General features: G+C 36.4%; 3 protein-coding genes and 1 pseudogene across 8 annotated transcripts; all 4 read left to right on the forward strand.

The window, feature by feature from the left end:
* The first annotated feature begins 4,379 nt into the window (after positions 1-4,379).
* On the forward strand, positions 4,380-5,070 carry LOC113358123 (annotated as a pseudogene).
* Positions 5,071-7,224: 2,154 nt separating this feature from the next.
* LOC113312270 (protein trichome birefringence-like 12) lies at positions 7,225-10,597 on the forward strand. Of its 2 annotated transcripts, none has more exons than XM_026561033.1 (4): positions 7,225-7,864; positions 9,017-9,157; positions 9,422-9,671; positions 9,803-10,597. In XM_026561033.1, the coding sequence occupies exons 1-4, from the start codon at positions 7,314-7,316 to the stop codon at positions 10,082-10,084; spliced, it is 1,224 nt and encodes a 407-aa protein (XP_026416818.1). In that variant the 5' UTR covers positions 7,225-7,313; the 3' UTR covers positions 10,085-10,597. The 2 variants fall into 2 exon arrangements, with proteins under 2 accessions (XP_026416818.1, XP_026416823.1); XM_026561038.1 differs by having other exon boundaries at positions 9,820-10,266.
* Positions 10,598-11,781: 1,184 nt separating this feature from the next.
* On the forward strand, positions 11,782-17,864 carry LOC113312280 (putative disease resistance protein RGA4). 5 transcript variants are annotated; one of them, XM_026561056.1, is made up of 4 exons: positions 11,782-11,821; positions 12,030-15,638; positions 15,846-15,970; positions 17,576-17,864. In XM_026561056.1, exon 2 carries the CDS (start codon positions 12,195-12,197, stop codon positions 15,576-15,578), a length of 3,384 nt encoding a protein of 1,127 aa, XP_026416841.1. In that variant the 5' UTR covers positions 11,782-11,821; positions 12,030-12,194; the 3' UTR covers positions 15,579-15,638; positions 15,846-15,970; positions 17,576-17,864. The 5 variants fall into 5 exon arrangements, with proteins under 5 accessions (XP_026416841.1, XP_026416845.1, XP_026416831.1 ...); XM_026561060.1 differs by lacking the exon at positions 11,782-11,821 and having other exon boundaries at positions 11,838-12,257; positions 12,777-15,638; XM_026561046.1 differs by lacking the exon at positions 11,782-11,821 and having other exon boundaries at positions 11,838-15,638; positions 15,843-15,970.
* Positions 16,261-23,319, forward strand: LOC113358133 (protein trichome birefringence-like 12). Its single transcript, XM_026601660.1, has 5 exons — positions 16,261-16,407; positions 21,577-21,593; positions 22,251-22,391; positions 22,662-22,911; positions 23,038-23,319. The coding sequence occupies exons 1-5, from the start codon at positions 16,261-16,263 to the stop codon at positions 23,317-23,319; spliced, it is 837 nt and encodes a 278-aa protein (XP_026457445.1).
* Positions 23,320-24,401: the final 1,082 nt, after the last annotated feature.

The raw sequence follows: 24,401 nt of genomic DNA on the forward strand, positions 1-24,401 counted from the left end.
CTGACAGGAGGTTAGTCAATTGGGATTAGGAGAGACATTCAGAGACTTTTCATGCAAGAGACTTTGGGTGACTCTCCGTGAGTTTAGAGATTTCGAGAGACTCTCTAAATGATTTTGAAGGAATTATGGTGATTCATTGAGACAATAAGAAATATATGAATTTCAGTGTACACACATGAGACAAACAATATATGAATAAGCTGAATATAAATATATTTGAGTAATATGGAATATGTAATGACTTTTCTGTTACAGGACCTCTAGTTCATATACGTGCGGCCCAATAATAATATACTTAGGATTTTATTTTTTTTGGTCGGTAAATATAGAAATTTTATAAAAGAGAAAAGAGAAGAAAACAATACAATCCTACTGCGAAAGGCAGCAAACACCCAATCCCTGCAGATAGGAAGAAAAATAACCAAAAACCAAATTACATCAAAGAGAAAAAAATTGATATATGTGATAATAATAAAATGTGGAAATTTATGAGAATATATATGTCTTGCCCAAAATATAACATCAACAGTTAAGATTGATAATTATAGATTGAATTTATATTTTCAAAATTTTAACATGATTAAATTAACCTTTCTCAATTATCTATTATTAACGAAGAGCACTTTTAGCTTCATTAGAGAGCAGCAGTTACTCTTCTTCCTCTTTTTTTTTATTATTAAATTTTTAACATCAAGATCAAAAGACCACTGTTTGACGCCATTATTAGATTACTGGGTTTTAAGATACCATTCTTTTGTATCTCGATGCCTTCTTCCATTTTCTTCTTCATCTCATTATTATAGGTTTCAAAAAGGAGATCGAGGAGTTTCTCGTGATTAATTTTTTATAAGATAACTGCAGTTTTCACTAGATTGTGAAAACAAGAATTGTCAATGTTGCCATTATGCCATGTAATTTAAACGAGATGGCTTTAGCCTTTGCCATGTAATTCTCTTGCAGGAAATGCAGGCAAGTTGTGAAAGGTTTAAAAAAACAAAAAAAAAGTCGTGAGAATTATACACTAAACAAAGTTACAATGGTGTCGTTCTTTCAAAGAAAGATTACATGCAAAAAAAAAAAAAATCATCTACATGCATCCACCATGTAAGTTTCAAGGTGTCCTCATTTTTGTCTTGTTCAATCTTCTTTGTTACACTCCATGGTTCCTTTTGTACGCACAACCAAATACATTCATCTAGCAATTGTTGTTTTTCACGATTATAAAGGTGATATCTGCATTTGTCACAATAATGATATGTGAAATCAGCATTTAGCGCATCGTTAAACTGTGATGTCTACATCTATCACGTCAACAATGAGAAATTAATACCATTTTTTTTTCTTTTGTGTGTGCCTGCTTTAGAACACTCTTTAAAGGTCGTTGAGTCTCCGACTTTCCTTTCATCAACTTCACTATCTCGAAATCATTTTTGGAACTGGATTCACTAGTGACAACCTCTTTATCATGAATTATCGGCCATCCATCTTGTTGCTTATTCTCCTTCCCCACGAATGATCAACATGATGACAAGAAAAATAAAAATTGGAAATGTATCAAACATATATCAGATTTGTGCCTAAAGGTTATGTAAACAATCAATTTGTGTATGAAATCTAACCCAATCGTAAAATATTAATGAAATAAAAAAATATCACAAAAAAAAACACAACATACACGGGTGATTTAGCCATAACTAAATAATCAAGACTTGATGGTGTTAAATGGATAATATACAAAAATTACCAACCAAACAAATTAAGTGATAAGTACTAAACATGATCATTCAGATGCTAAATGTATAATTAACTATAAGAACATCAGTCAAACACTACCTACTCATGGGACGGACTGCATTTCCACTACTGTGATAACCTGAAAAACTCTTATAGAAGTTAGAAAGGAAGGGATCTTACTACAAAAAATAACGATGTGAACTAGTGAATCAGATGGTGATAATCAGAAATAAAATGGAAAAGCTCTAAAGTTTTTGGTAAACTAGTCGAACAAATGGTGGACGGCTCATTTTATCTGGCTAAGTAGAAGAAAACCAAAAGAAGATAACGGCGTGATAAACTAGGAAAGCATGAATTTTGGGATTTATATTTGTTATTTGACTTTTTCACCGCGCGTGAAATATGGTAAATTTTTTAACAACCAAAAGGGGATATTGCATGCTGAGGAGAAAGGGGACTCGGACAATCTTTCCATGTTACTGGTAGATTTCTCGAATGCCTTCAACCTCATTGACGGATCATCCATGCTTTCTGAGGTACGTAATTTTTTGCCCATCGATCTCTTGGTGGGTTGAATTCTGTTACGCTTCTCCTGCTCGTTTACATGGATCATGTTCTTGCCTCTTCCCAGGGTGGTCCTTTGGGCCCATTGTTGTTTGCTCTTACTCTTCACCCCTTGGTTAAAAGAATTGTCGCGCAATGTGAGCTTGAACGGCAAGCCTGGTACTTAGATGATGGTACCTTGATTGGAGATACTCTTATGGTTGCTAAGGCCTTGAAGATCATTCAAGAGTATTGGGTTGAAAGGGGATTGCATTTGAATATAGCCAAACGGAACTATTTTGGCCCTCTCCATACCCTAGAGCTTTAGTTCCAGGAATCCAGGCGTTTTCCATCCGAATATTAGTAGGCCAACTAAGGGTGTGAAGCTTCTGGGTGGGCCGGTCAGCCTTGACGCTCAATTCAATAAAGATTTGGTTGTTAGCAAAGTGCGCAAGACTATGGGTCTCATTGATGTTGTAGATAAATTAAAAGACCCGCAAGGTGGATTGCTTCTGTTTTGGAATTGCACTGGTGTTTCGAGACTTTATTTCGCCTTGAGAACAACTAGACCTGAATTTCTACAAGAACCTCAAGACTTATTTGATGCTCGACTGTTTCAATTCCTTAGACACATCATTAATGGGGACGGTCCTGGCTATGGGCCCATTCAGCAAAGGCTTTCTACTTTTCCTTTCATACATGGCGGTATGGGTGTGTACACTATACAGGATACCAAACATTATTGTTTTCTTGCATCTTGTTTACAGACCCTTGAGTTGCAGTCCAAGATTCTGAAAGGTGCTGGTATTAGTAGTAGTGGCCCCTCTTTTCAGCTAGCCTTGGACTACTTCAACTCAGTGTGTGTCGACGTTTCTCCTCTCTGCTCTAGTAATTTTGTCACCCATTCCATGAACTCCTTAGCAAATATTTACTTTGATGCGGTGAAGAAAAACATTCACACCAGTTATGCTATGTCGGAGCGTGATTATGTTTTATGGCATTGCAACCAGACTAAACATGCCTGGGATTTTCTGATGGCGATCCCAATAGTGGAGCTTAGTCAACATATTGGAGCTAGGAAGTTCAGTGCAATTCTCCCTTACAGATTAGGCATCCCTCTTTTCGAGGTGGATGGTACGTGTCCTTTTTGCAAGAGAGATATGGATTTTTTTGGCGATCATGCTTTGCATTGTGCGAATGAAGTTGAGCTTAAATTTAGACATGATTTGTTGCGAGACACTTTCGCAGACATGTGTTACCGTGCGGGTGTATCGGCTAGGAAGCAGGTTGACTTATGACTTCTTTCCAATAACGACACTGCTCTGAGACCGGCAGACATACTTGTGCATAATTGGGATAATGTGCGGGATGTGTGTTTGGATGTGACGGGTGTTTCGCCTTTTACCGGGGATGGAGTTCGTACCTTTACTTCAGGCCTCGCCATTAAGAATGTTGTTACTCGCAAGAATGCTGAATATTTGGACAAATGCACATCGCATGGTTTTGGTTTTGAGACACTGGCCTTTACTACCTTAGGGGAGTTGGGAGATGGTACCATAGACTTTCTGAAGCGTCTGCGCAATTATATGGCTAGCCATGATGCTAATGTTCGATTCGGAGAATTTCTTTTCCATAGGATAGGTGTAGTTATTCAAAAAGGTGTGGGAGCTCAGCTTGTTGCTACGCTTCCGTCCATTTTCTTACCTGTTGATAGTTTTTCCGAGTTGTAATTTGGTATCCTACAATAAATTATTAAAAAAGAAAACAAAATAAAAAACAACCAAAATATCCGACAATAAGTTACTTTATAAGATAGAAGGTCCATTTAGTATTCTTTAGTAAAGTAATATTGTTATGAGTTTAACATATTACAAATCTTAATGATGGGTGTGAGATAAAAACAAAAAACAAAATGGGCTAGAAAAATATTTTCCCCCAAGATAAATATTACTATTCGTGTGAAAATAATAAAATACAATAAAATCTTATTAAGCTAATCATATAAAATTTAACAATCCCAAAATTATTAGTTTATCGAAATTTTATTGTAGTTAATTTTTTTTTCCCTTCAAATCTATGGTAAGTCAGACTCGAACCGCTCAAGTCAGATTCAATTTCCTGAATAGCAACAAGGCCCCTCTAAAGAGCAAATCTGATCAAATAAAGATGTCAATTTAGGCACTGAGAGACTTAAATCCCCAAAACCAAAAATCACCACCACCTCCACTAATCAAATCAATGGCATCAAAAATCTCATCAACAACTCTATTGACATTCCTCATCTTCTTAACTTGTCTCCTCCTCTATCTCTACTCAACAATCCTCCCATTCTTCACATCACAAACCCAATCAACACCACCCTTTTCAAATTTCAAGAAAAACCCACCACCATGTAATTACTTCAAAGGAGAATGGAAATCAAACCCAAATCAAAAACCCATTTATGATTCAACTTGCCCATTTCACAGAAACTCATGGAACTGTTTGAAAAATGGTAGAGAGAATATGGAAAAGATCAATTCATGGAAATGGGTTCCTGAGAATTGTGGTGATTCTTTTTATAGAATGAATTCATTGGAATTTTTGGAGTTTATGAACGATAAGAGTATTGGGTTTATTGGTGATTCATTGAATGAGAATTTTATTACTAGTTTTCTTTGTATTTTGAGAGGAGGTGATGATGGGGCAATGAAATAGAAGGGGAAGAAGGGGGTTTGGAGAGGAGGGTATTTTCCTAAGTTCAATGTTACGGTTGCGTATCATCGAGCCGTCTTGCTTGCGAATTACGAGTGAGTTGTTACTTGGAAGTTCATTGTGTTTGATTGGTTCTTGTTTTAGATTTTGATTTTTGTATAATCACAATTAGAATAATTAAGTTTTTTTAAAGGTTATTTTAGTATTTTTACCATCATTTAGACACCCCATATCCTTCTCTTTAGGTTGGTTGAAGAAATTCATAGGCTCCAAATAATCACCATAGGACCTAAATTAGCTAGGCTATAAAACTTAAATTCCAATTATGATTTTTTTTGTTTGTTTGGTTGTTTTTTTGTTTTGATGAAAAAGACTGACAGGGGGTTAGTCAATTGGGATTAGGAGAGACATTCAGAGACTTTTCATGCAAGAGATTTCGGGTGACTCTCCGTGAGTTTAGAGATTTTGAGAGACTCTCTGAATGATTTTTAAGGAATTATGGTGATTCATTGAGACAATAAAACATATATGAATTTCAGTGTGCATACATGAGACAAACAATATATTTACTTATTTTTACAAAATGAATATATGAATATTTCAATGAAAAATTATTAGTCCATGCATGGCAAATATAAATACTAACCATTTTGCAAATAAAATCAAAACGAAACGAACATAAGGGATTTGAATCTCTGGTTAACTTATTAGGTTTTGGAAGACAACAATTATTCATTTTATTTTTCACGAATTTAATTGTAGCTTAATTGGTTATTGTTTTTAATATTTTGATATTTTAATCTTTAAAGAAAAGAGAAAGAACAAAGTCTCTCAAAATATCACCTACTTAAGAGAGACTTTTTTTTAGACATTTATGCTATGTTTGGTAATAAAAGTCTCTACAAGTCTCTTAAAACAATAAGTCATTGGTTTCAAATTCCAAATTCAATAAAAGAGAATTCTGAAGACTTTTAGAAAGTCACGATCCAATAACAGAGATTGTTTGAGAATTTGAAGAACTCTCTATTGACTAACAAGAGATTTTAAAAATATCTTAAATTCTTTTTGTATCTCCACAAATCTCAATTGACTAACCCCCTGTAAGACACTAAGAGAAAATCAAATCCCCAGACACTAGTCGAGAATCAGTTATCATAACATTTTTAAACAACGAAGTAATTGTGAAGATACGGTTTTTCTAACAAAATCCGTGAAATAACATGAAATAGTCTGCTCATCAGTTAATACGGAAGAAAATGTCATTCTAAAACGTAGTTTAATTATGAAAATTTAGCCATCAACATGAAAAAAAACATGTGAAACTATACAATGTTTTCTTTCTTTTAAGTTTTTGCTATAACATGAGATTCAAATTAATTTTCCATTTCTTTTCTTGTATTGTAGATGAAAGGAGACACACCTACTGAGAGGTCTAGGGGACTTTCGAATCCTGCACCAGCATCTCCTGCCGGTACGCATTATCTAGTTTTTTATTTTCTCGGTTCTTGTATTTAACTTTAATTTCCATTTATTTTTTATTTACTTTTTATTTATTTTTGCAGTTGGTGGGAAATGCCCAGGTGTTTGTTACGGACAGACAAATAATTAGCATAGCAAAATATTGAAAAAGTCACACTATTACTATTTCCGGAAAAACCTGGAAACTGAACCACATCAAAATATCAACAATTGGTATAAATATATCTGAATAATACAGATAAATATATCTGAATAAATCGAATATAAGTATATTTGAATAATACGGAGTATGTAATGATTTTTCTGTTACAGGATCTCTAGTCCATATATGTGCGGCCCAATAATAATATGCTTAAGATTTTATTTTTTGTCGGTAAAGATAGAAATTTTATAAAAGAGAAAAGAGAAGAAAACAACACAATCCTACTGCGAAAGGCAGCAACACCCAATTCCTACATATAGGAAGAAAAACAACCCAAAAACCAAATTACATCAAAGAGAAAAATTTGTGATATATGTGATAATAATAAAATATTATGATTCGTGTGAAAATAATAAAATACAATAAAATTTTACTAACCTAATCATATAAAATTTTAACATTCCCAAAATTACTAATTTATCAAAATTTTACTGTAGCTAACTTTTTTCCCCCTTCAAATCTACTGCTTCAGTAAATGCACCATTGTGAGTCAGATTCGATTTCCTGAATCAGCAACAAGGCCCCTCTAAAGATCAAATCTGATCAAATAAAGATGTCAATTCAGACACTGAGAGACTTAAACTCCGATCCCCAAAACCAAAAATCACCACCACCTCCACTAATGAGGTTCCTCCTCCTCCTACATTAGCAAATCAAATCAATGGCATCAAAAATCTCATCAACAACTCTATTGACATTCCTCATCTTCTTAACTTGTCTCCTCCTCTATCTCTACTCAACAATCCTCCCGTTCTTCACATCACAAACCCAATCAACACCACCATTCTCAAATTTCAAGAAAAACCCACCACCATGTAATTACTTCAGAGGAGAATGGATATCAGACCCAAATCGAAAACCGATTTATGATTCAACCTGCCCATTTCATAGAAACTCATGGAACTGTTTGAAAAATGGTAGAGAGAATATGGAAAAGATCAGTTCATGGAAATGGGTACCTGAGAATTGTGGCGATTCTTTTGATAGAATCAATCCATTGGAATTTTTAGAGTTTATGAAGGATAAGAGTATTGGGTTTATTGGTGATTCATTGAATGAGAATTTTATTACCAGTTTTCTTTGTATTTTGAGAGGAGGTGATGATGGGGCAGTGAAATGGAAGGGGAAGAAGGGGGTTTGGAGAGGGGGTTATTTTCCTAAGTATAATGTTACCGTCGCGTATCATCGAGCCGTGTTGCTTGCGAATTACGAGTGAGTAGTTACTTTGCAGTTCATTTGTTTGATTTGTTTTTGTTTTGGATTTTGATTTTTGTGTAATGAATTGATTTCGGCAAAGCATGGACACTTGAATAGGTTATAATTAGAATCATGTTTAGGTGAATTTGGTAATGCGATAACTAGGTCTTTAGAATGACAACACTGCAGCTGTGTGTGACATTTTAGCTTGAAGGTATTAGAATGTACTTGGATTTACTAAGTAGTTGAGTAGAGTTAACTTTGTGCGAGACGAAATCTAGGTAATCAACATAATAATTTGCTAATTATCGTGAAGAAATCACTAAAGATGCACAAAGCCGCTTGAAATCCTTGGCATACGATGCGTATAAAACCTAACAAACCTGATACCGTTGTATGTTTGTAGACCTCAATTCTGTTGATAGTGTTAAATGTGATTAAATGAGGGTTAGGGTGTCTTGGTGAGTTGTTATGATGAACTAGTGCGTAGACACAATATCACGGAGAATTGTACTGGTTGTTTCATAATGCATTGATTGCTTGCGAACTACGAGTGAGTAGTTGCTTTTGTATTCGATTTGATTCTTTTGAATTTGGATTTTGATTTTTGCGTAATGCATTGATTGCAGCGAAGCAAAGACGCTTGAGTAGGTTATAATTAGCATCATGTTTAGGTGAATTTGGTTATGCTGAGGGTAGGCCTTTAGAATGACAACACTCTAGCTGTATGTTACATTTGAGCTTCAAGGTGTTAGAATGTACATGGATTAACTAAATTGCCGAGTAGAGTGAACTTTGTGCGAGACTAAATCTAGGCAGTTGATGTGATGTAGAATAATGTCCGTAGAGATTTGTGCCGAGTAGACTAAACTTAGGGAGTTATAAGTTTATAGACCTCAATACTTAAATGGGGATTAAATGATGGTTAGGGTATCCTGGAGAGTTGTTATGATAAACTAGTGTATAATAGACCCAGTATCACGGAGAATTGTACCGGTTGTTGCAGGGGTTTAATGAATCTACTAGCAAAAGTGTTAGTCACTTGTTTTAAGAGGCTTAGTATCTTGTTCTTGACAGGATTGTATCTGAAAGTGCTTTTTTCATGTCCATTTCTTTTTATGTAAAGTAAATGAGATGTCTCACATGCTTATGACTGATTATATAAAGGTTTCAGCCAATACCACAGTTGGATCAGTCGAAATATCCTGGACTGAAGGGGGTATACCGCGTGGATGTGGATGTTCCATCAGATAAGTGGGCTGATGTCACAAAATTCTATGATGTCCTGGTGTTCAATACTGGGCACTGGTAAGAAATGCTCTCTAGTTCCTTGTTTTTGCTAAATCATTAGTATGATTGTTGACACAGGACACCAGAAATCATTTGAGATGCTATCCTTAAACTCTATCAGTTCGTGTCTTCAGTAGTTCCCATGTTACCATATCTTGTATAGGACCCCTGCTGATTCTCTTTGGTGAGATCCAATTAGCTTCAGATGTATGAGTTAAATCAATAGTCACTTCCTACCAAAGACTGTTTATAACCATGACGTTTTAATTATTGTTCGAATAGGTGGGGATATGATAAGTTTCCAAAAGAGACTCCTCTCGTCTTTTATAGGGATGGAAAACCGATAGTTCCCCCCTTGGGAATGCAAAGTGGTCTTAAAGTCGTACTTGAGAGTATGGTATCTTACATACAAAGGGAAGTTCCTCTTACAACCCTCAAGTTCTGGCGTTTACAGTCACCTCGGCATTTCTATGGTGGAGACTGGAATCAAAATGGGAGTTGCTTATTCGACAATCCTTTTGAAGAAAGTCAGGTATGATATTTGATCCCTTAATCCCTAGATTCTTTTATGTCTAAACGAATTTCTTTTTCTTATTGTTCTCTGGTTCTACTGTTGATTAGTGTATGATTTAAGAAAAAAACATGCAACTGATTACTAGACAGCTTGATATTTGGTTTAGCCCCAGCAACAATGGTGTGAACAAAGAAGTAAGACAAGTGAATAGTTTGATCGAGGACGCACTGCAAGGCTCAGATATCCAGTTACTACCTCTGACTCACTTGAGTGAGTTCAGGGCAGACGCTCATCCAGCGATTTGGTTAGGAAAGAAAGATGCAGTTGCAGTCTGGGGTCAAGACTGTATGCATTGGTGCCTACCTGGTTTGCCCGATACATGGGTCGATATCTTGTCAGCACTGATTCATTATAATTTGGGCAGTGGGTGATTAAATCATGGATAACACAGTGTAGGTGGGATCAATGTAGCTTCATCCACTGAACAAGAATCTACAAACAACTTACCTCTTTGGTGCTGTTAACCGAGGACACAAGAGCTCAAGATTTTGATGCTTTAAGTCTCACCACAGCAATACCTGAACAAAGCTACTGACAAGAGAAAATTAGTTGCTCTATAGTTCATTCTTTCTTCTGCAGGGAGGTCAGTTGGTTCTGATTATACTACCAGTGGTTTAACTTGAGCTTGCATTTTTTGCTGCTGATAACTTATAGGTGGCATATACAATGACAATTCCACCCAGAAAAACTAGATGTTCCTACATCTTACTGTAAGCATCAGGAAAAAAAAAAAAAAAAAAGGAAAATGTTTTGTACTAGCAGCCCTTTTTGTAACTTGGTGATATCTTATTCTTCTTTTTATGAAACTGAAGTGATACCTTATTCTTAGCTTGTTTTTATTATGTTGATTGTTTTGTAAGAATTTCTTGGACCAATTGATTCAATTCTTTAGTATTTTTTCATACAATTGGAGACTCGCGTTTTACTTATTGTTTATTCAAACAAATTTACTGCAACTTTTTTGCTGAACCCATTTTCTGACAATGGGAAAAATGTTGGTCTTTGCTGGGACAACTGTTTGTCAAGGACAATTGCTGTTCTAAAGTCAGTTGTTTGGCTATAAAGTATAATGGATGTGATTGGAAGATCCTGCACCCATATGTCTTTCCAGCAGGTGGATTATTGACCTTTTGATTAGAAAGTGCCAATGGGATAAAGATGAAAACAACGGAGGAGGCTGCGAACAACATGAGGTAAGTAATCACTAATCACAAATTCAGTTTTTTTGTACTTCAATGTTGTTTTGGATAATAATTGGGTTGGCTTTCAGTTTGGTGTGGTAGGGTTTTCTACATTCCGTGATTAATGGTTGGAGCTTATCATGGTATTACTTAACAAATGCAGGTTTTATGTTTAGGAAGAGGTGTGGCAAGAAAACCAAAGTATGCTTGCTGTATAATCTCTAAACAAAATCACCATCATTGGAGTTAAGGTGAGGTTCTAAATTACACTAATCACCTACTGATATTTCTTCTAGAAGTCCAGGTCGATACTATTCTTTATCTTTTTCTAGTCAAGGATTCTTGCATTTAGCCATTAAGATATTTTTTCTCTCCGTTAAGCTTACAGGGTATTCTGCCTAATTGAAATGGTCATCACAATTAAATTTCTTTGTTGTTTCTAAAAGAGATGTTTGGCTCATTAATTGCTCTGCGCATCAGCAATATTGTGATTATTAGGTGTTACCAACTAATTTAGTATTTCCGATTGTGATTACTCTTTTATAATGTTGTGGTGCTGAGTTTGGTTGAAATGTTTTTGTTTTTCTTTTAGTGAAAAACTCTTGTTCATTATCTCCATAGTTCATACATTAATTAATAGAAAGAAATCACAAATTTCTTTGGTCTTTGTCTCAATAATTTATTCTGTGTGAGCAGTATTGTTGAATATTAGGTGTTACCAACTAATCTTGTAGTATTATCTAGACAAATCATCGTATGTTGATTATTAGGTACTCAAATAGGACTAATATATTGATTAAACGTCTTTATACATTATTCTTTTTTGTGGAATTTCATAGGTTTCTCATGTTACTCTTAGGAATCAGTCAAATAAGTAGAGTGAAAATGAAGGGAATGATTATAAAATGACTCGGTGAGAAGACTGAGGTAATTACCTATCTAATCTTCGGTCGATAAATTACCTACTTCACCTGCACATTCATATCTCATCTCAAGAAAAATTTATATTCTCTGCTAATTTTTATTTCTTCGCTATCTGTCTTTATTTTCCAATTTCACTATGGCTTTGGAAGAGAATCTTGTTAATGGGGTGACTGAAATCATAAAGAAAATACTACCTGTTATTACTGAACAGATAACTCTTAAATGGGGTGTAAAAGATGACTTAAAAAAGCTCAAGGACACCTTGGAGTTTATTCAAGCTTTAATTTCTGATGCTGAGAGAAAGCAAGTAAATGATGCTACTGTCAGGCTTTGGTTGAGTAGGCTTAAAGCTGTTGTTTATGATGCGGATGATGTCATGGATGAGTTCTCTTATGAAACCATGCGTCGTCATGAAATGGGAAGGCAATTCAAGCACAAGGTACGGAGCTTTGTTTCACCCTCTAATCCGATTGCATTTCGTTTCAAGATGGCTCGTAAGATTTTTGGTATTAATGAGAAATTAGATAAAATTAACGAAGATAATGTTAGGTATACGTTGAATTCTAGTAGCTCTCATGATGATCAAACTAGGGATCGACGTAACCGTTTCACCTCGTCGATTGGAGATGATTCAGTACTTCTAGGGAGGGAAGGTGCAAAATTAGACATAGTAAATTTATTAACTGACAAATTGTCACCAGTGTCATCATCATTAGGCAGTTCTTCTCAGCAAGCCAAAATTTCAACCGTTTCCATTGTGGGTATGGGAGGACTTGGCAAGACTTCACTAGCTCAGTTGGTCTTTAATGACGAGTCCGTAGAAAAATTCTTTGATCTAAAAATGTGGGTCTGCATATCTAATGACTTTGATGTTTGTAAGATTTTAAGAAATATCTTAGAGTCCATTACTGAAGCTCCGTCTGGTGATTTTTCAAATTCTGATGTTCTGTCAAATCAGGTTAAGAAAAGATTGATTGGTAAAAAATACCTGTTAGTTTTAGACGATTTGTGGAATGAAGATAATGAAGATTGGGAAAAACTAAAGAATATCCTTGTCCATGGTGTCATAGGCAGCAAAATGTTAGTCACTACACGCAACCAGATGGTTACATCTGTTGTTGGGGGTATAGTTTATGATTTGCAAAAGTTGTCGGATGATGTTAGTTGGTCTATTATCGAGAAAAAAGTATTATCTCAAGGTGGAGAAATACTGACTGAAAAAATGATAGATATTGGAAAAGAGATAGCGACAAAATGTGATGGCTTACCACTTGCGGCAAAGTCTCTTGGAGGAGTAATGTCCTTAAAAAGAGACGAAAGGTATTGGTTGGCGATCGTAAACAATAATACTTTGTGGGATACACCGGAAAATAGAAGAGTTCTATCAACATTAAAACTGAGCTATGATAGTTTACCTTCCCATCTGAAGCAATGTTTTTCATACTGTTGTCTGTATCCCAAAGGATGGAAAATATATAGAGAAACTTTAATCCAATTATGGGTGGCAGAAGGATTGATCTTTCAGCCATCTGACTCGGGAGATAGTCTCGAGGATGTAGGTAATGATTATTTTGAGCATTTGATGTGGTGCTCATTCTTTCAGGAAGTACAAAGGGACGAATTAGGGGTTATTCGAACTTGTAAGATGCATGATTTTGTTCATGATCTTGCAACGAGTGTTATTGAACCTTTTGAATTTGCAATTGTCAAGGAAAGTTATGGGAATCAAGAATTTTCAGAAGTTCGTAGTTTCCAAATGGTTTGTGATGAAAAAACATGGAAGGTATTGCCTGAAGTGCTATCCAATGCAAGAAAACTGCGAACAGTTGTTGCTTTGATGACAAAGGAATGCCCACATGTCAATATCTTCTTCTGTAATAAGCGTTTACGTGTATTATGTGCACTCGGTGATCGTCATACAATCTTATCCTCTTCGTTCCCTAGATTTATACATCTGAGGTACCTTAACATTACAAACTGTAAAATAGATTCAAAACATGATATGTCTTTTAATCATTCCTACAGTTTGCAGACACTGGTACTGTCTAGGTGCAATAACGTTCCCAAGCTTATCAGTGAAATCGGGTCTTTGAAAAAATTGAGGCATATCAACATCTCATACTCAGATATTAAAGTTCTACCTGATTCTATTGTTAGCCTCAGTGATTTGCGGACGCTGGATCTCGATCATTGTCGTGAATTTGAATCTTTACCTGAAGCAATTGGATCGTTAAGACATCTATTTTATCTTTTTGTTTCATTTACGTCAATTACAAAGTTACCTGATTCAGTCACTTCTATCAGCAGCATGGGGACGTTGGAATTCTTTGGTTGTGACAGGTTGCATGCATTACCTAGAGATCTTGGAGAATTGAGACACCTAAGATGTCTTGATTTGCGTGGCACTTCTATAGAGGAATTGCCGGAATCATGCATGAGTAACCTCTGCAATCTGGAGATAGTGCATCTAGGAGCTAAGTGTGTGCTTCCCAAACAAATAAAGGATTGGCAGAAATTGAGAATTTTTACACACAGAAGAGAAAGGGATGAAATGCCTATAGGTATAGAAATTCTGACTTGCCTTGAAAAAATAGAGTCTTACCTGGTGAGGGAAGAAGGAATCAGTGATAAAAATAGCGGTAGACGTAGTGGGATTGAGGAGTTGGCATCTCTTGAGTCACTTAAGGTTTTAGTGATCAGAAATCTGGAGAATGTGAAAGGCAAGGAAGACGCAGCAACAGCAAAGTTGGAGGAAAATCAAAGCCTTCGACATGTATCTCTAATTTGGGGTTCCTCTGGCGTTGGTGAACAAAAAAATAGACTCCTACACGATACTGAGGTGTTGCAGGGTCTGCAACCGCATCCTAGTTTGAAAGAATTAGTAATAAGTGGATTCTCAGGTTTAAAGCTTCCGAGGTGGATGAGTTCATCGTCAAATTGCCTGCTTCCGAATTTGATGGAATTGCGTCTGGAGGATTTCCATAGTTGTGAGAAGCTTCCATCTCTGGGTCTGCTTCCATGTCTGACGGATCTCGACATCTTTAAAATGCATTCAGTCAAGTATTTGGGCGCAGAGTTTTATCACGACCAATATGAAGGCACAACAACAACACCGTCATCATTATTCCCTTGTTTAGTTCGTTTGGCAATCCGTGATATGGATAATCTTGAAGAATGGATTGCTCCTCCTGCTTCATCATCTTCTTTCGCTTCCCTTGAGTTTCTGGGTATCAAGAACTGCAAGAGATTGAGAAGCATACCATTTGCTTCATTTTCTTCACTTAGGAAGTTGAATTTAGCGGGAACGGATGACAGGATGATTAACTTAATCCTAGCTGCCACTCGGGGAGGATGTCTGAGCCGTCTCATAGCCATCGACATTCGTAATTCCCCAGAGCTAACATATTTCCCGCTGGGCATACTTCAAACTTCTCATCTTGATTCTCTACTGATCGATGGTTGTGATAAACTTCAAGCTTTTCGTGATGATGATCTAAGCAACATCAGAAGAAATTCTCTCCGCTCATTGTTCTTATTGTGTTGTCCTGGTTTAATGTCTCTACCGGATTTAGAATCTTGGACATCTCTTCGGGAGTTATATATCGAAAAATGTGACAAGTTGGAGGAGTCAATAAGCTATGATCTTAAGAAATCTCTTAGCTTTCTAGACTCACTCAAAGTTGATTATATTCAACGAAAAGAGCAGCTGGAAGATCCAGATTTTCCATCGAACCTAATTAATTTGATGGAGAAGAAATAGATCGGCTTGCTTCGGTTGATCATCAATTCCAACAACACCTGATTCAGTTACTACCACTAGGTCTCTCTCTCTCCCCGTCTCTCAATATATGTGATTAATATTATCAGTTACATTGTTGTCTTGTGCAGCTTTGTCTGAGATAACTTTTACTGTATTATTCTATTGAGCTAGCCTTAAGCATAACTTGTCGGACAGGTTACGAAGTGTGTAGTTTCTTAATTGACTTGACCCTGTAATCTAATTACGTTGGATTCTTTTTTGTAGTAGTTGGAAGAGGTGACCATAGTTTGAAGGGCTGAGTGGTCTGAAAGGGGGACAAAGACGTGTCTATGTTATGTGTAGGGTGTCATGTGATTTACAAAGTCTTTCCAGCTGAATATGAATATATCGGGGTAAGTTGGGAAGTGTTTTTTTGCTATTTGTTTCTCCTTTTCGCCTTGTTATGTTTCTACCTTGTTAGGTATTAGAAAAACTGAGACCATGAATGGTGCTTTGCTTGCAAAGCTAGCATGGAGGATTCTAACTGAACCTAATTCTTTGGGCCACAATCATGAGGAAAAAGCATAATCCTATACATAATGCTAATGATAAAACGGGGTCTTGGGTGTATGCAGGGGTCTTGAGATAGTTAGGTACAATTATTGTTGGGATCTAGGAAATGGTAGGCTAGGCAGATATCTATATGGAAGCATGTGTGGATACCAGGTTGGAAAAATCTCCAGTTTCAAATTTTATGTCTGGTAACCTAAGAACAGTTGGCCAGTTTATTGACCAAGGTGGTAGGAGCTGGAACCTTGGACTTTTGACTGTCTTGTTTGAAAACCATATTGTTAGTGAGATTTGCGAAACTAGATTACTTGTAAAGGGTGAAGATATGCTGATATGAGCTCCCGCCCCCAATGGTTTGTTCTCTGTCAAAAACAGCCTATAGAGCTGTTGAGTCCTTGAGTACTGTCATTGTTAGGGGTAACACCGTTAGCAATTATCTTGGACTAATTAAGCTATGGAGGTCAAATCCGCCTCCAAATACTTTACATTTTCCTTGGGAAATGTTTGCAAGATTGCTTGTCTGTTAGAGATAAATTGTCTAAATATGTTAATAGTTAATACCATTGATCCACTTTGTCCCCTCTGTCATGGTGAGAATGCGACCACTCAACATTTGCTTATTGATTGTCATGTTACTAAACAAATTTGTGGGGTGAATAGTAATTTTGCAGGGATACTAAATCTGAATGCTATAAATATCCTAGACTGTGGTTGGTATCAGAATTCATCTAACTTTCTCCACTGTCAGAATGATATGGTTGTATCTGCAGGATTCACATTATGGCATATGTTATATTGTGCCTTGAATACGGTTTGTATTCAGTTGGGCTTGTCCTAATAATCTGACTCATAAACCCATTTGGCTTTTGTGCCCTAAAGGCATCAAGAGAATAAAAGGACAACAGATTTCCTTTTGTTTGTAAGAGTGGAAGAAACCTTATGTTACTGTGAGTGGAGGCAGAAACAGGGAAGAGGGATCTTGTGGGTACTCTTTGTAATCTTGTTTGAATCATAGTGGAATGAGTTCGGCGCCTTTGAAAGTGGATGTAGATCATCTTGGTCGAACCACTACAAATCCTTGTGTTGTGTATGCTTGTTTATGTTTTGATTTCATTTCCATTTTCAATTCTTGATTGGTTGTTCTAGGTTGTGCCATTTCATTTGTTCTAACAGCATATGTTGAAATTAAGATGTTCAACGGTCTTTGATAATGTCCAAGTGAACATTGAGACTACCACTAGGATCATTAATCAGTCAATAGCAGAATGGACTCAATGGAGTAGTACTAGAAGTGTTTCTGTCATCGGTGGAATTAGGGGAAGGAATCCAAGAGTCCATACTCCATGGAGAGCCCCCTCCGATCCATATATTAAAATCAATTTTGATGCTTTTTTTTTGTAAAAAAACCAAACTGACGGGCTATGGCTGTATTGTTGTTGATAATGCAGGAAAATATCATGGAGCAGGGAGCTTTCCAGCACTAGCTCAGGACGCAGAGAAAGGCTGAGCCACCAGCTCTGGAAGTGATTAAATGGGAAAAGTAGCGGGAAATCAGAAACATCATTTTGGCGAGGTCCATGTTACCCATATCTTATATAGTTCCCCCTTGGGAATACGAAGTGGTCTTAAAGTTACTTGAGAGTATGATCTTACATACAAAGGGAAGTTCCTCTTACGACTCTCAAGTTCTAGAGTTTATAGTGTTGGGTGCAATAATTAAAAACAAAGAAAAATCAAATAAGCAAAAATTATTGATACTTAGCTCCTTTATAATAGAAGTGATCGCTTTGACGAAACGAACAAGCTCCCCGTATCTCCGCAACAGCAACAAGGCAAAACTTTGGAAAACAGAGTGAGTCACGTGTTCAACACGCTGTCCTTAAGACATTAGCGCCCGGTTACACTCAAGAGTGATGTTATAGCCCTCACAGGACGGATATCTCCAGGATAAAACATCCTAATACACCTACTACTAGCATATGTAGTAGATGCTCAACTTGAGCTTGGCAACTCCGAAAAAACCGTTAAGGAAAATCGCGAACGCTTAAGAAACGCTATAAAATATTTTCCCTTATGGGTCCCTCTAAAATATAGAGCAACCACTTTCCCGTAGATTTTACAAAGGTAGTGAATTTGTTTATATAATTGACAACTTAAGAAGAGCAACTCGCCGATGTGGGACTAAAAATCTTATATAGTCTCTTAAAACAACTAAAGAGTGGAAACTCCACGATGTGGGACTAATAAGTTTTTTCATTCACAAAAGAAACAATTAATTAAAATCTTTAAAAATCAATTTTATTAATCGTTTTTCAAACAATCCCCCACATGAATGAAAACTCAATAAAATGTGAAAAATATAAATAGATCTTGGTAAATCAACGCCTCAATCCCACGACCTAACCTGACCGAACAGGAAGACATGTCGTGCGTTTGTTGAAGTCATACTATCCATTTCAACGTCCTCTCCTTCACACAACATTATGTTGATCCCAGGGTCATACTATGGATTGCATAAATCAAAATATATAGAGGGCTTTCATCTTTAGTTTCTCACAAGTGAGACTAAAGGTTTCTTTCACCAAAGTGAAAAATCATGAACTAGTGAACCCTTAGTGACCCTTTGGTCCTAAGTTCCAATAATACCAAAATCATAAAAACGAAAACCACATAAAAAGCGCGGGAAATACCATTTTAGGCAGAGGTGTCCATGAGGTCTTGAACCTTTGCTTAGTGATATATTACCGGAATTACTTGATAGAGACAGTGAACTATGTCTTGAACTGCTAGCGTTTGATGTAATTCGCGATAACAACCACGCAATGATATCTCCAAGGTTGTTGCCAAGCTCGTGCAGTTGTGTCCGTTTTGGCCCTGGACGTATCCTGTTTCTCAGAATGCTCTAGAGAATCAGCTCATATTCTCATAGGAAGCGACCCACTTCCTCATTCAGATAGGTGAATTCCATCAAGAGTGTTTACTGCTACACCCCACTTCAATCTTAAATTGAAACTATAGAACTCATTAAGACTTATTAAAAAGTCATCCTCCACACGCAGTCACACTATCACATCTACACCATAGGGAAGGGACAAAGAATGAAAATCTCTGATAGTTTTTACCTTTACCCACCACAAATTAGTTGTCTCATTCGAAACCTTGATCATGGGATCTCCATTCAGCAAGGTTGAGTATCCTTCATAGCAAGTTTGATATATGAGCTTAAGCCCCAACCCCCTCGATGCATTTTTAACTATCTCTTTGTACAAACCTTTCGTCAAAGGTTGCGCGATATTCTCCTTGGACTTTATCCAATCAATGGAAATAACGCCGATTGAGATTAGTTATTTCTTAGCTTTAACTATTATAGCTTGGATAACACAATGTATAGATATAGCTGGCACAGGCCTATGCCAGAGAGGAATGTCTTCTAAAAAGAATCTTAGGCACTCGGCCCCCTCTCGTGCTTTATCTAACGCAATACTCTCAGATTCCATAATGAATTGAGCGATATGTTTGTTTGGAAATCTTCCAAAAACAAACCTTCATGCTAGAGTGAAACCATATCCACTCGTAGACTTAGACTCCTCTGAGTCAACTATCCAGTTTGCATCATAAAGTCCCAAGGATAGCAAGATACCTTTCATAAATCAAAAGAGTATTTTAGGTACCATAATACTCTACTCAGTGCATCTGAATTCTCTTGCTCTGGACTACAATTATATCTACTTAACTTACTCACAATATAGGAAATATCTGGACTCTTACAGTTCATTAAATTCATCAGACATCCTATAAATTTTGAGTATTCAAGTTAAGATACTCCACTACCTTATTTTTCTTGAGACTACAAGAATAATCGTACGAAGTACAAGCAGGCTTACAATCAGACTGATTGTATCTTTTAAGCACAACTCAACATAATGAGAACGACTAAGACTATAAATGTTTGATTATCTTCTAATCCTCATCCCTAAGATTACATCAAAAGGGCCAAAGTCTTTCAAGTCAATGTTCTCATCCAGTGCATGTTTTTAGTGGAATTGATCACATCTATGTTTGTATCAAGCATATCATCAACATACAAGCATACAATTACACAGGCATCCTTAACAAGTTACTTGTAAATATACTTGTCAGATTCATTAATTTAAATCCACTATCCATTATCACATGATTAAATTTTCCATGTCACTGTTTACGTGCTTATTTGAAAACCATACAAAAATTTTTCAACTTGCAAACTTTGTATTCACAACCTTTCACTACAAAGTCTTCAGGTTGATCTATGTAAATTTCTTTACCTAATTCACGGTTTTAGAAAAGTTGTCTTAACATCCATCTGATGTATCTTTAAGTTCTTTATGGCAGCAATAACAATTATCATCTCAACGGAAGTAATTTCCTTCACAATTGAATTAGAATCAAGGAAATCTACACCTTCTTTTAGTTTATAGCCTTTAGCTACCAACTTAGCTTAATATTTTTCCACAGTTCCATCTACCTATCGTTTCCTATTAAATACTCATTTACATCCCATGGTCTTACTCCCTGGACGTAAACTAGCAAGCTCCCAAGTCTGGTTCCAACGGACTGAGTCCATTTCACTAAATGAAGCTTCTTACCAGAATGGGGTTTCAGTAGATATTGAGGCTTCTTTACAAGTATGGGGCTCAGACTAAGCTAGGCATGTTATGAATTCGGTTTCATAAGAAGTCTCAAGTCTAATTATTTTACTTCTCTTAGGCTCAATATCAACTTCATCTTCCTTTAAAATAAGTTCTGACTATTTGAAAATAAATCTAGGGGATCAACAACACATCTCTAATGAGGTACAGGTTTAGAATAAACATGTTCAAAGAACTCATCATCCCTAGATTCCGTAATAATATGCACACCAAAGTCAGAAAAAATTAGAACACACAAAAAAATCTATTTGTAGAAGTATACTCAGCATACCCTATACGAAAACACAATCAACATTTTTGGTTGCTATCAATTCTTTTAGGAAGAGGAATTACAATCTTAGTCAAACACCCCCACACTTTGAGGCATTCATAAGAAGATCATCTACCTTTCCATAAACCATATGGAGTTTCATCTGATCCTTAAAAGGGTACTTTATTCAGGATATACTAGTTAAGAGGACTGCCTCCCCCCACAAGGCTGCAGGTAATCCTGAACTAGTCAACATGGCAATTATCATCTCCTTAAGGATACGGTTGTTATGTTCAAGGCTTCTAATTGGTTTCCAACTTCAAGTTTATACATCTTAAGGCTTCTAAGGCGTCATCCTTATCCCTAAGCAAGTATACAAGATAATACCTCATACAATCATCTACGGAAGTTATAAACCATCTTTTACCACAGTGGTTTTGGGTTGAACTCATGTCAACTAGACCTAACTGAATTAATTGTAAAGGCTTAGAATTACTCTGAACATTTGCAGTTGCTTGCGAATTACGAGTGAGTTGTTACTTTGCAGTTCATTAGTTTGATTTGTTTTTGTTTTGGTTTTTTTGTAATGCATTGATTGCGGCCAATCAAGGACATTTGAGTAGGCTATAATTAGAATCATGTTTAGGTTAATTTGGCAATGTTCTGTGTAGGTCTTTAGCTTAGCTGTTGTTACACTTGAGCTTGAAGGTGTTAGAATGCACTTGGATTTACTAAGTAGTTGGGTAGAGTTAACTTTGTGCTAGACGAAAACTAAGAAATTGATATAATTCAAAATATGCGTTATGTAATTCACTAGGTATTGAGAAGAAGAAATCACTAAGGATCCATAAAGCCGCTCGAAAAGCTTGACATATTGTGCATATTGAACCTGACAAACCTGTTTGCAGACCTCAATTCTGATGATAGTGTTGAATGGGGATTAAGTGATGGTTAGGGTGTCGTGGAGAGTTAGGATGAACTAGTGCATAATAGACCCCAGTATCACGGAGAATTGTACTGGTCGTTGCACGGTTTTATATGAATCAACTGGCGAATTGTTATTCACATGTTTAAAGAGGCTTAGTATCTGCTTCTGGAGAGGATTATATCTGAAAGTGCTTTTTTCGTTTCTATTTTTATCATGTAAACGAGATGTCTCACATGCTCATGACTGATTATACAAAGGTTTCAGCCAATACCACAGTTAGAACAGTCGAAATATCCTGGACTGAAGGGGGTATACCGCGTGGACGTGGATGTTCCATCGGATAAGTGGGTCGACGTCACAAAATTCTATGATGTCCTGGTCTTCAATACTGGGCACTGGTAAGAAATGCTCTCTAGTTCCTTGTTTTCGCTACTAGTATGATTGTTGACACAGGACACCAGAAATCGTTTGAGTTGCTATCCTTAAACTCTATCAGTTTGTATCTTCAGTAGTTCTGATGTTACCATATCTTATGTAGGACCTCCCTGTTATTCTGTTAATTCTATTTGGTGAGGTCCCATTAACTCCAGATGTATGTGTTTAATCAATAATCACTTCCTACCAAAGACTGTTTAGAACCATGACGTTTTGATTATTCTTTGAAATAGGTGGGGATATGATAAGTTTCCAAAAGAGACTCCTCTCGTCTTTTATAGGGATGGAAAACTGATAGTTCCCCCTTTGGGAATACAAAGTGGTCTTAAAGTCGTACTTGAGAGTATGGTATCTTACATACAAAGGGAAGTTCCTCTTACAACCCTCAAGTTCTGGCGTTTACAGTCACCTCGGCATTTCTATGGTGGAGACTGGAATCAAAATGGGAGTTGCTTATTCGACAATCCTTTTGAAGAAAGTCAGGTACGATATTTGATCTATAATCTCTAGATTCTTTTATGTTTAAACGAATCTCTCTTTCTTCTTCTCTGGTTCTACTGTTGATTAGTGTATCATTTAAGAAAAAACATGTGACTGATTACTGGACAGCTTGATATTTGGTTTAGCCCCAGCAACAATGGTGTGAATAAAGAAGTAAGACAAGTGAATAGTTTGATCGAGGACGCATTGCAAGGCACAGATATCCAGTTGCTATCTCTGACTCACTTGAGTGAGTTCAGGGCAGATGCCCATCCAGCGATTTGGTTAGGGAAGAAAGATGCAGTGGCTGTCTGGGGTCAAGACTGTATGCATTGGTGCTTACCTGGTTTGCCAGATACATGGGTCGATATCTTGTCGGCGTTGATTCATTATAATTTGGGCAGTGGGTGATTAAAATGTGAATAACACTGTGTATCTGGGATCAATTTAGATTCGTCCATTGAACAAGGATCTACAAAAAACTCACGTGTGATTTTATGGATTTACCGCTGTGGTGCTGGCAAGCGAGGACACAAGACCTCAAGATGTTGATGAATCAAGTCTCATGACAAGCATTACAGTAAAAAAGCTATTGACAAGGGAAAATTAGTTGCTCTATACTTCATTTTTTGCTTCTGCAAGGGGGTCAGTTGGTTCTGATAATACCACCATTGATTTTAACTTGAGCTTGCATCTTTTTTCTGCTGATAACTGATAGGTAAAATGGTTTTTACTAGCTTTTTTGTAACTTTGGTGATATCTTAGCATGTTTTTACTATGTTGATTGTTTTGTAAGAATTTCTTGGATCAATTGAATCAATTCTTTAGTATGTTTTCATACTCTTGGAGATTTGAGTTTTGCTTATTGTCTACTCAAAGTTTTAAACAACTTTTACATCAACTTCTTTGCTGAACCCATTTTCTGACAATGGAAAATTTCTGGTCTTTACTGGGACGGCTGTTTGTCAAGGACAATTACTGATCTAAAGTCAGTTCTTTGGTTATAAAGTTTAATGGATGTAGTCTGAAAATCCTGCACCCATACGGTTACCACCGATAAGGGTCCATACAGTGTCTTATGACTTTCCAGATGGGTTTGACCAGGTCACCTTTTGATTAGAAAGTGCCGATGTTGGGGATACAGATTGAAACAACGGAGGAGGCTGCAGATAACATGATGTAAGTAATCACTAGTTACAAATGCACTTCTTTTGTACTTTCATGTTGTTTGCATTGGCTTTCAATTTTGTATGTCAGTACATACATATTACTTAACAAATGCATGATTTATGTTTAGGAAGAGGAGGATGCTTGCTGTAAACAAAATCACCATTGTTTGATGAGTCACTAAATTACAGTAATTACCTACTGATATTTCTGCTAGACCTCTAGGTGGATACTATTCTTTCTCTCTCCCTTCAAGATTATAGGATGTTCTTCCTAATTGAACTGGTCACCGCAATTAAATTTCTTTGTTTCTAAAAGAAACTTAT

The sequence above is a fragment of the Papaver somniferum genome, chromosome 1 (genome assembly GCF_003573695.1).
Source record: "Papaver somniferum cultivar HN1 chromosome 1, ASM357369v1, whole genome shotgun sequence".
Taxonomy (NCBI): domain Eukaryota; kingdom Viridiplantae; phylum Streptophyta; class Magnoliopsida; order Ranunculales; family Papaveraceae; genus Papaver; species Papaver somniferum.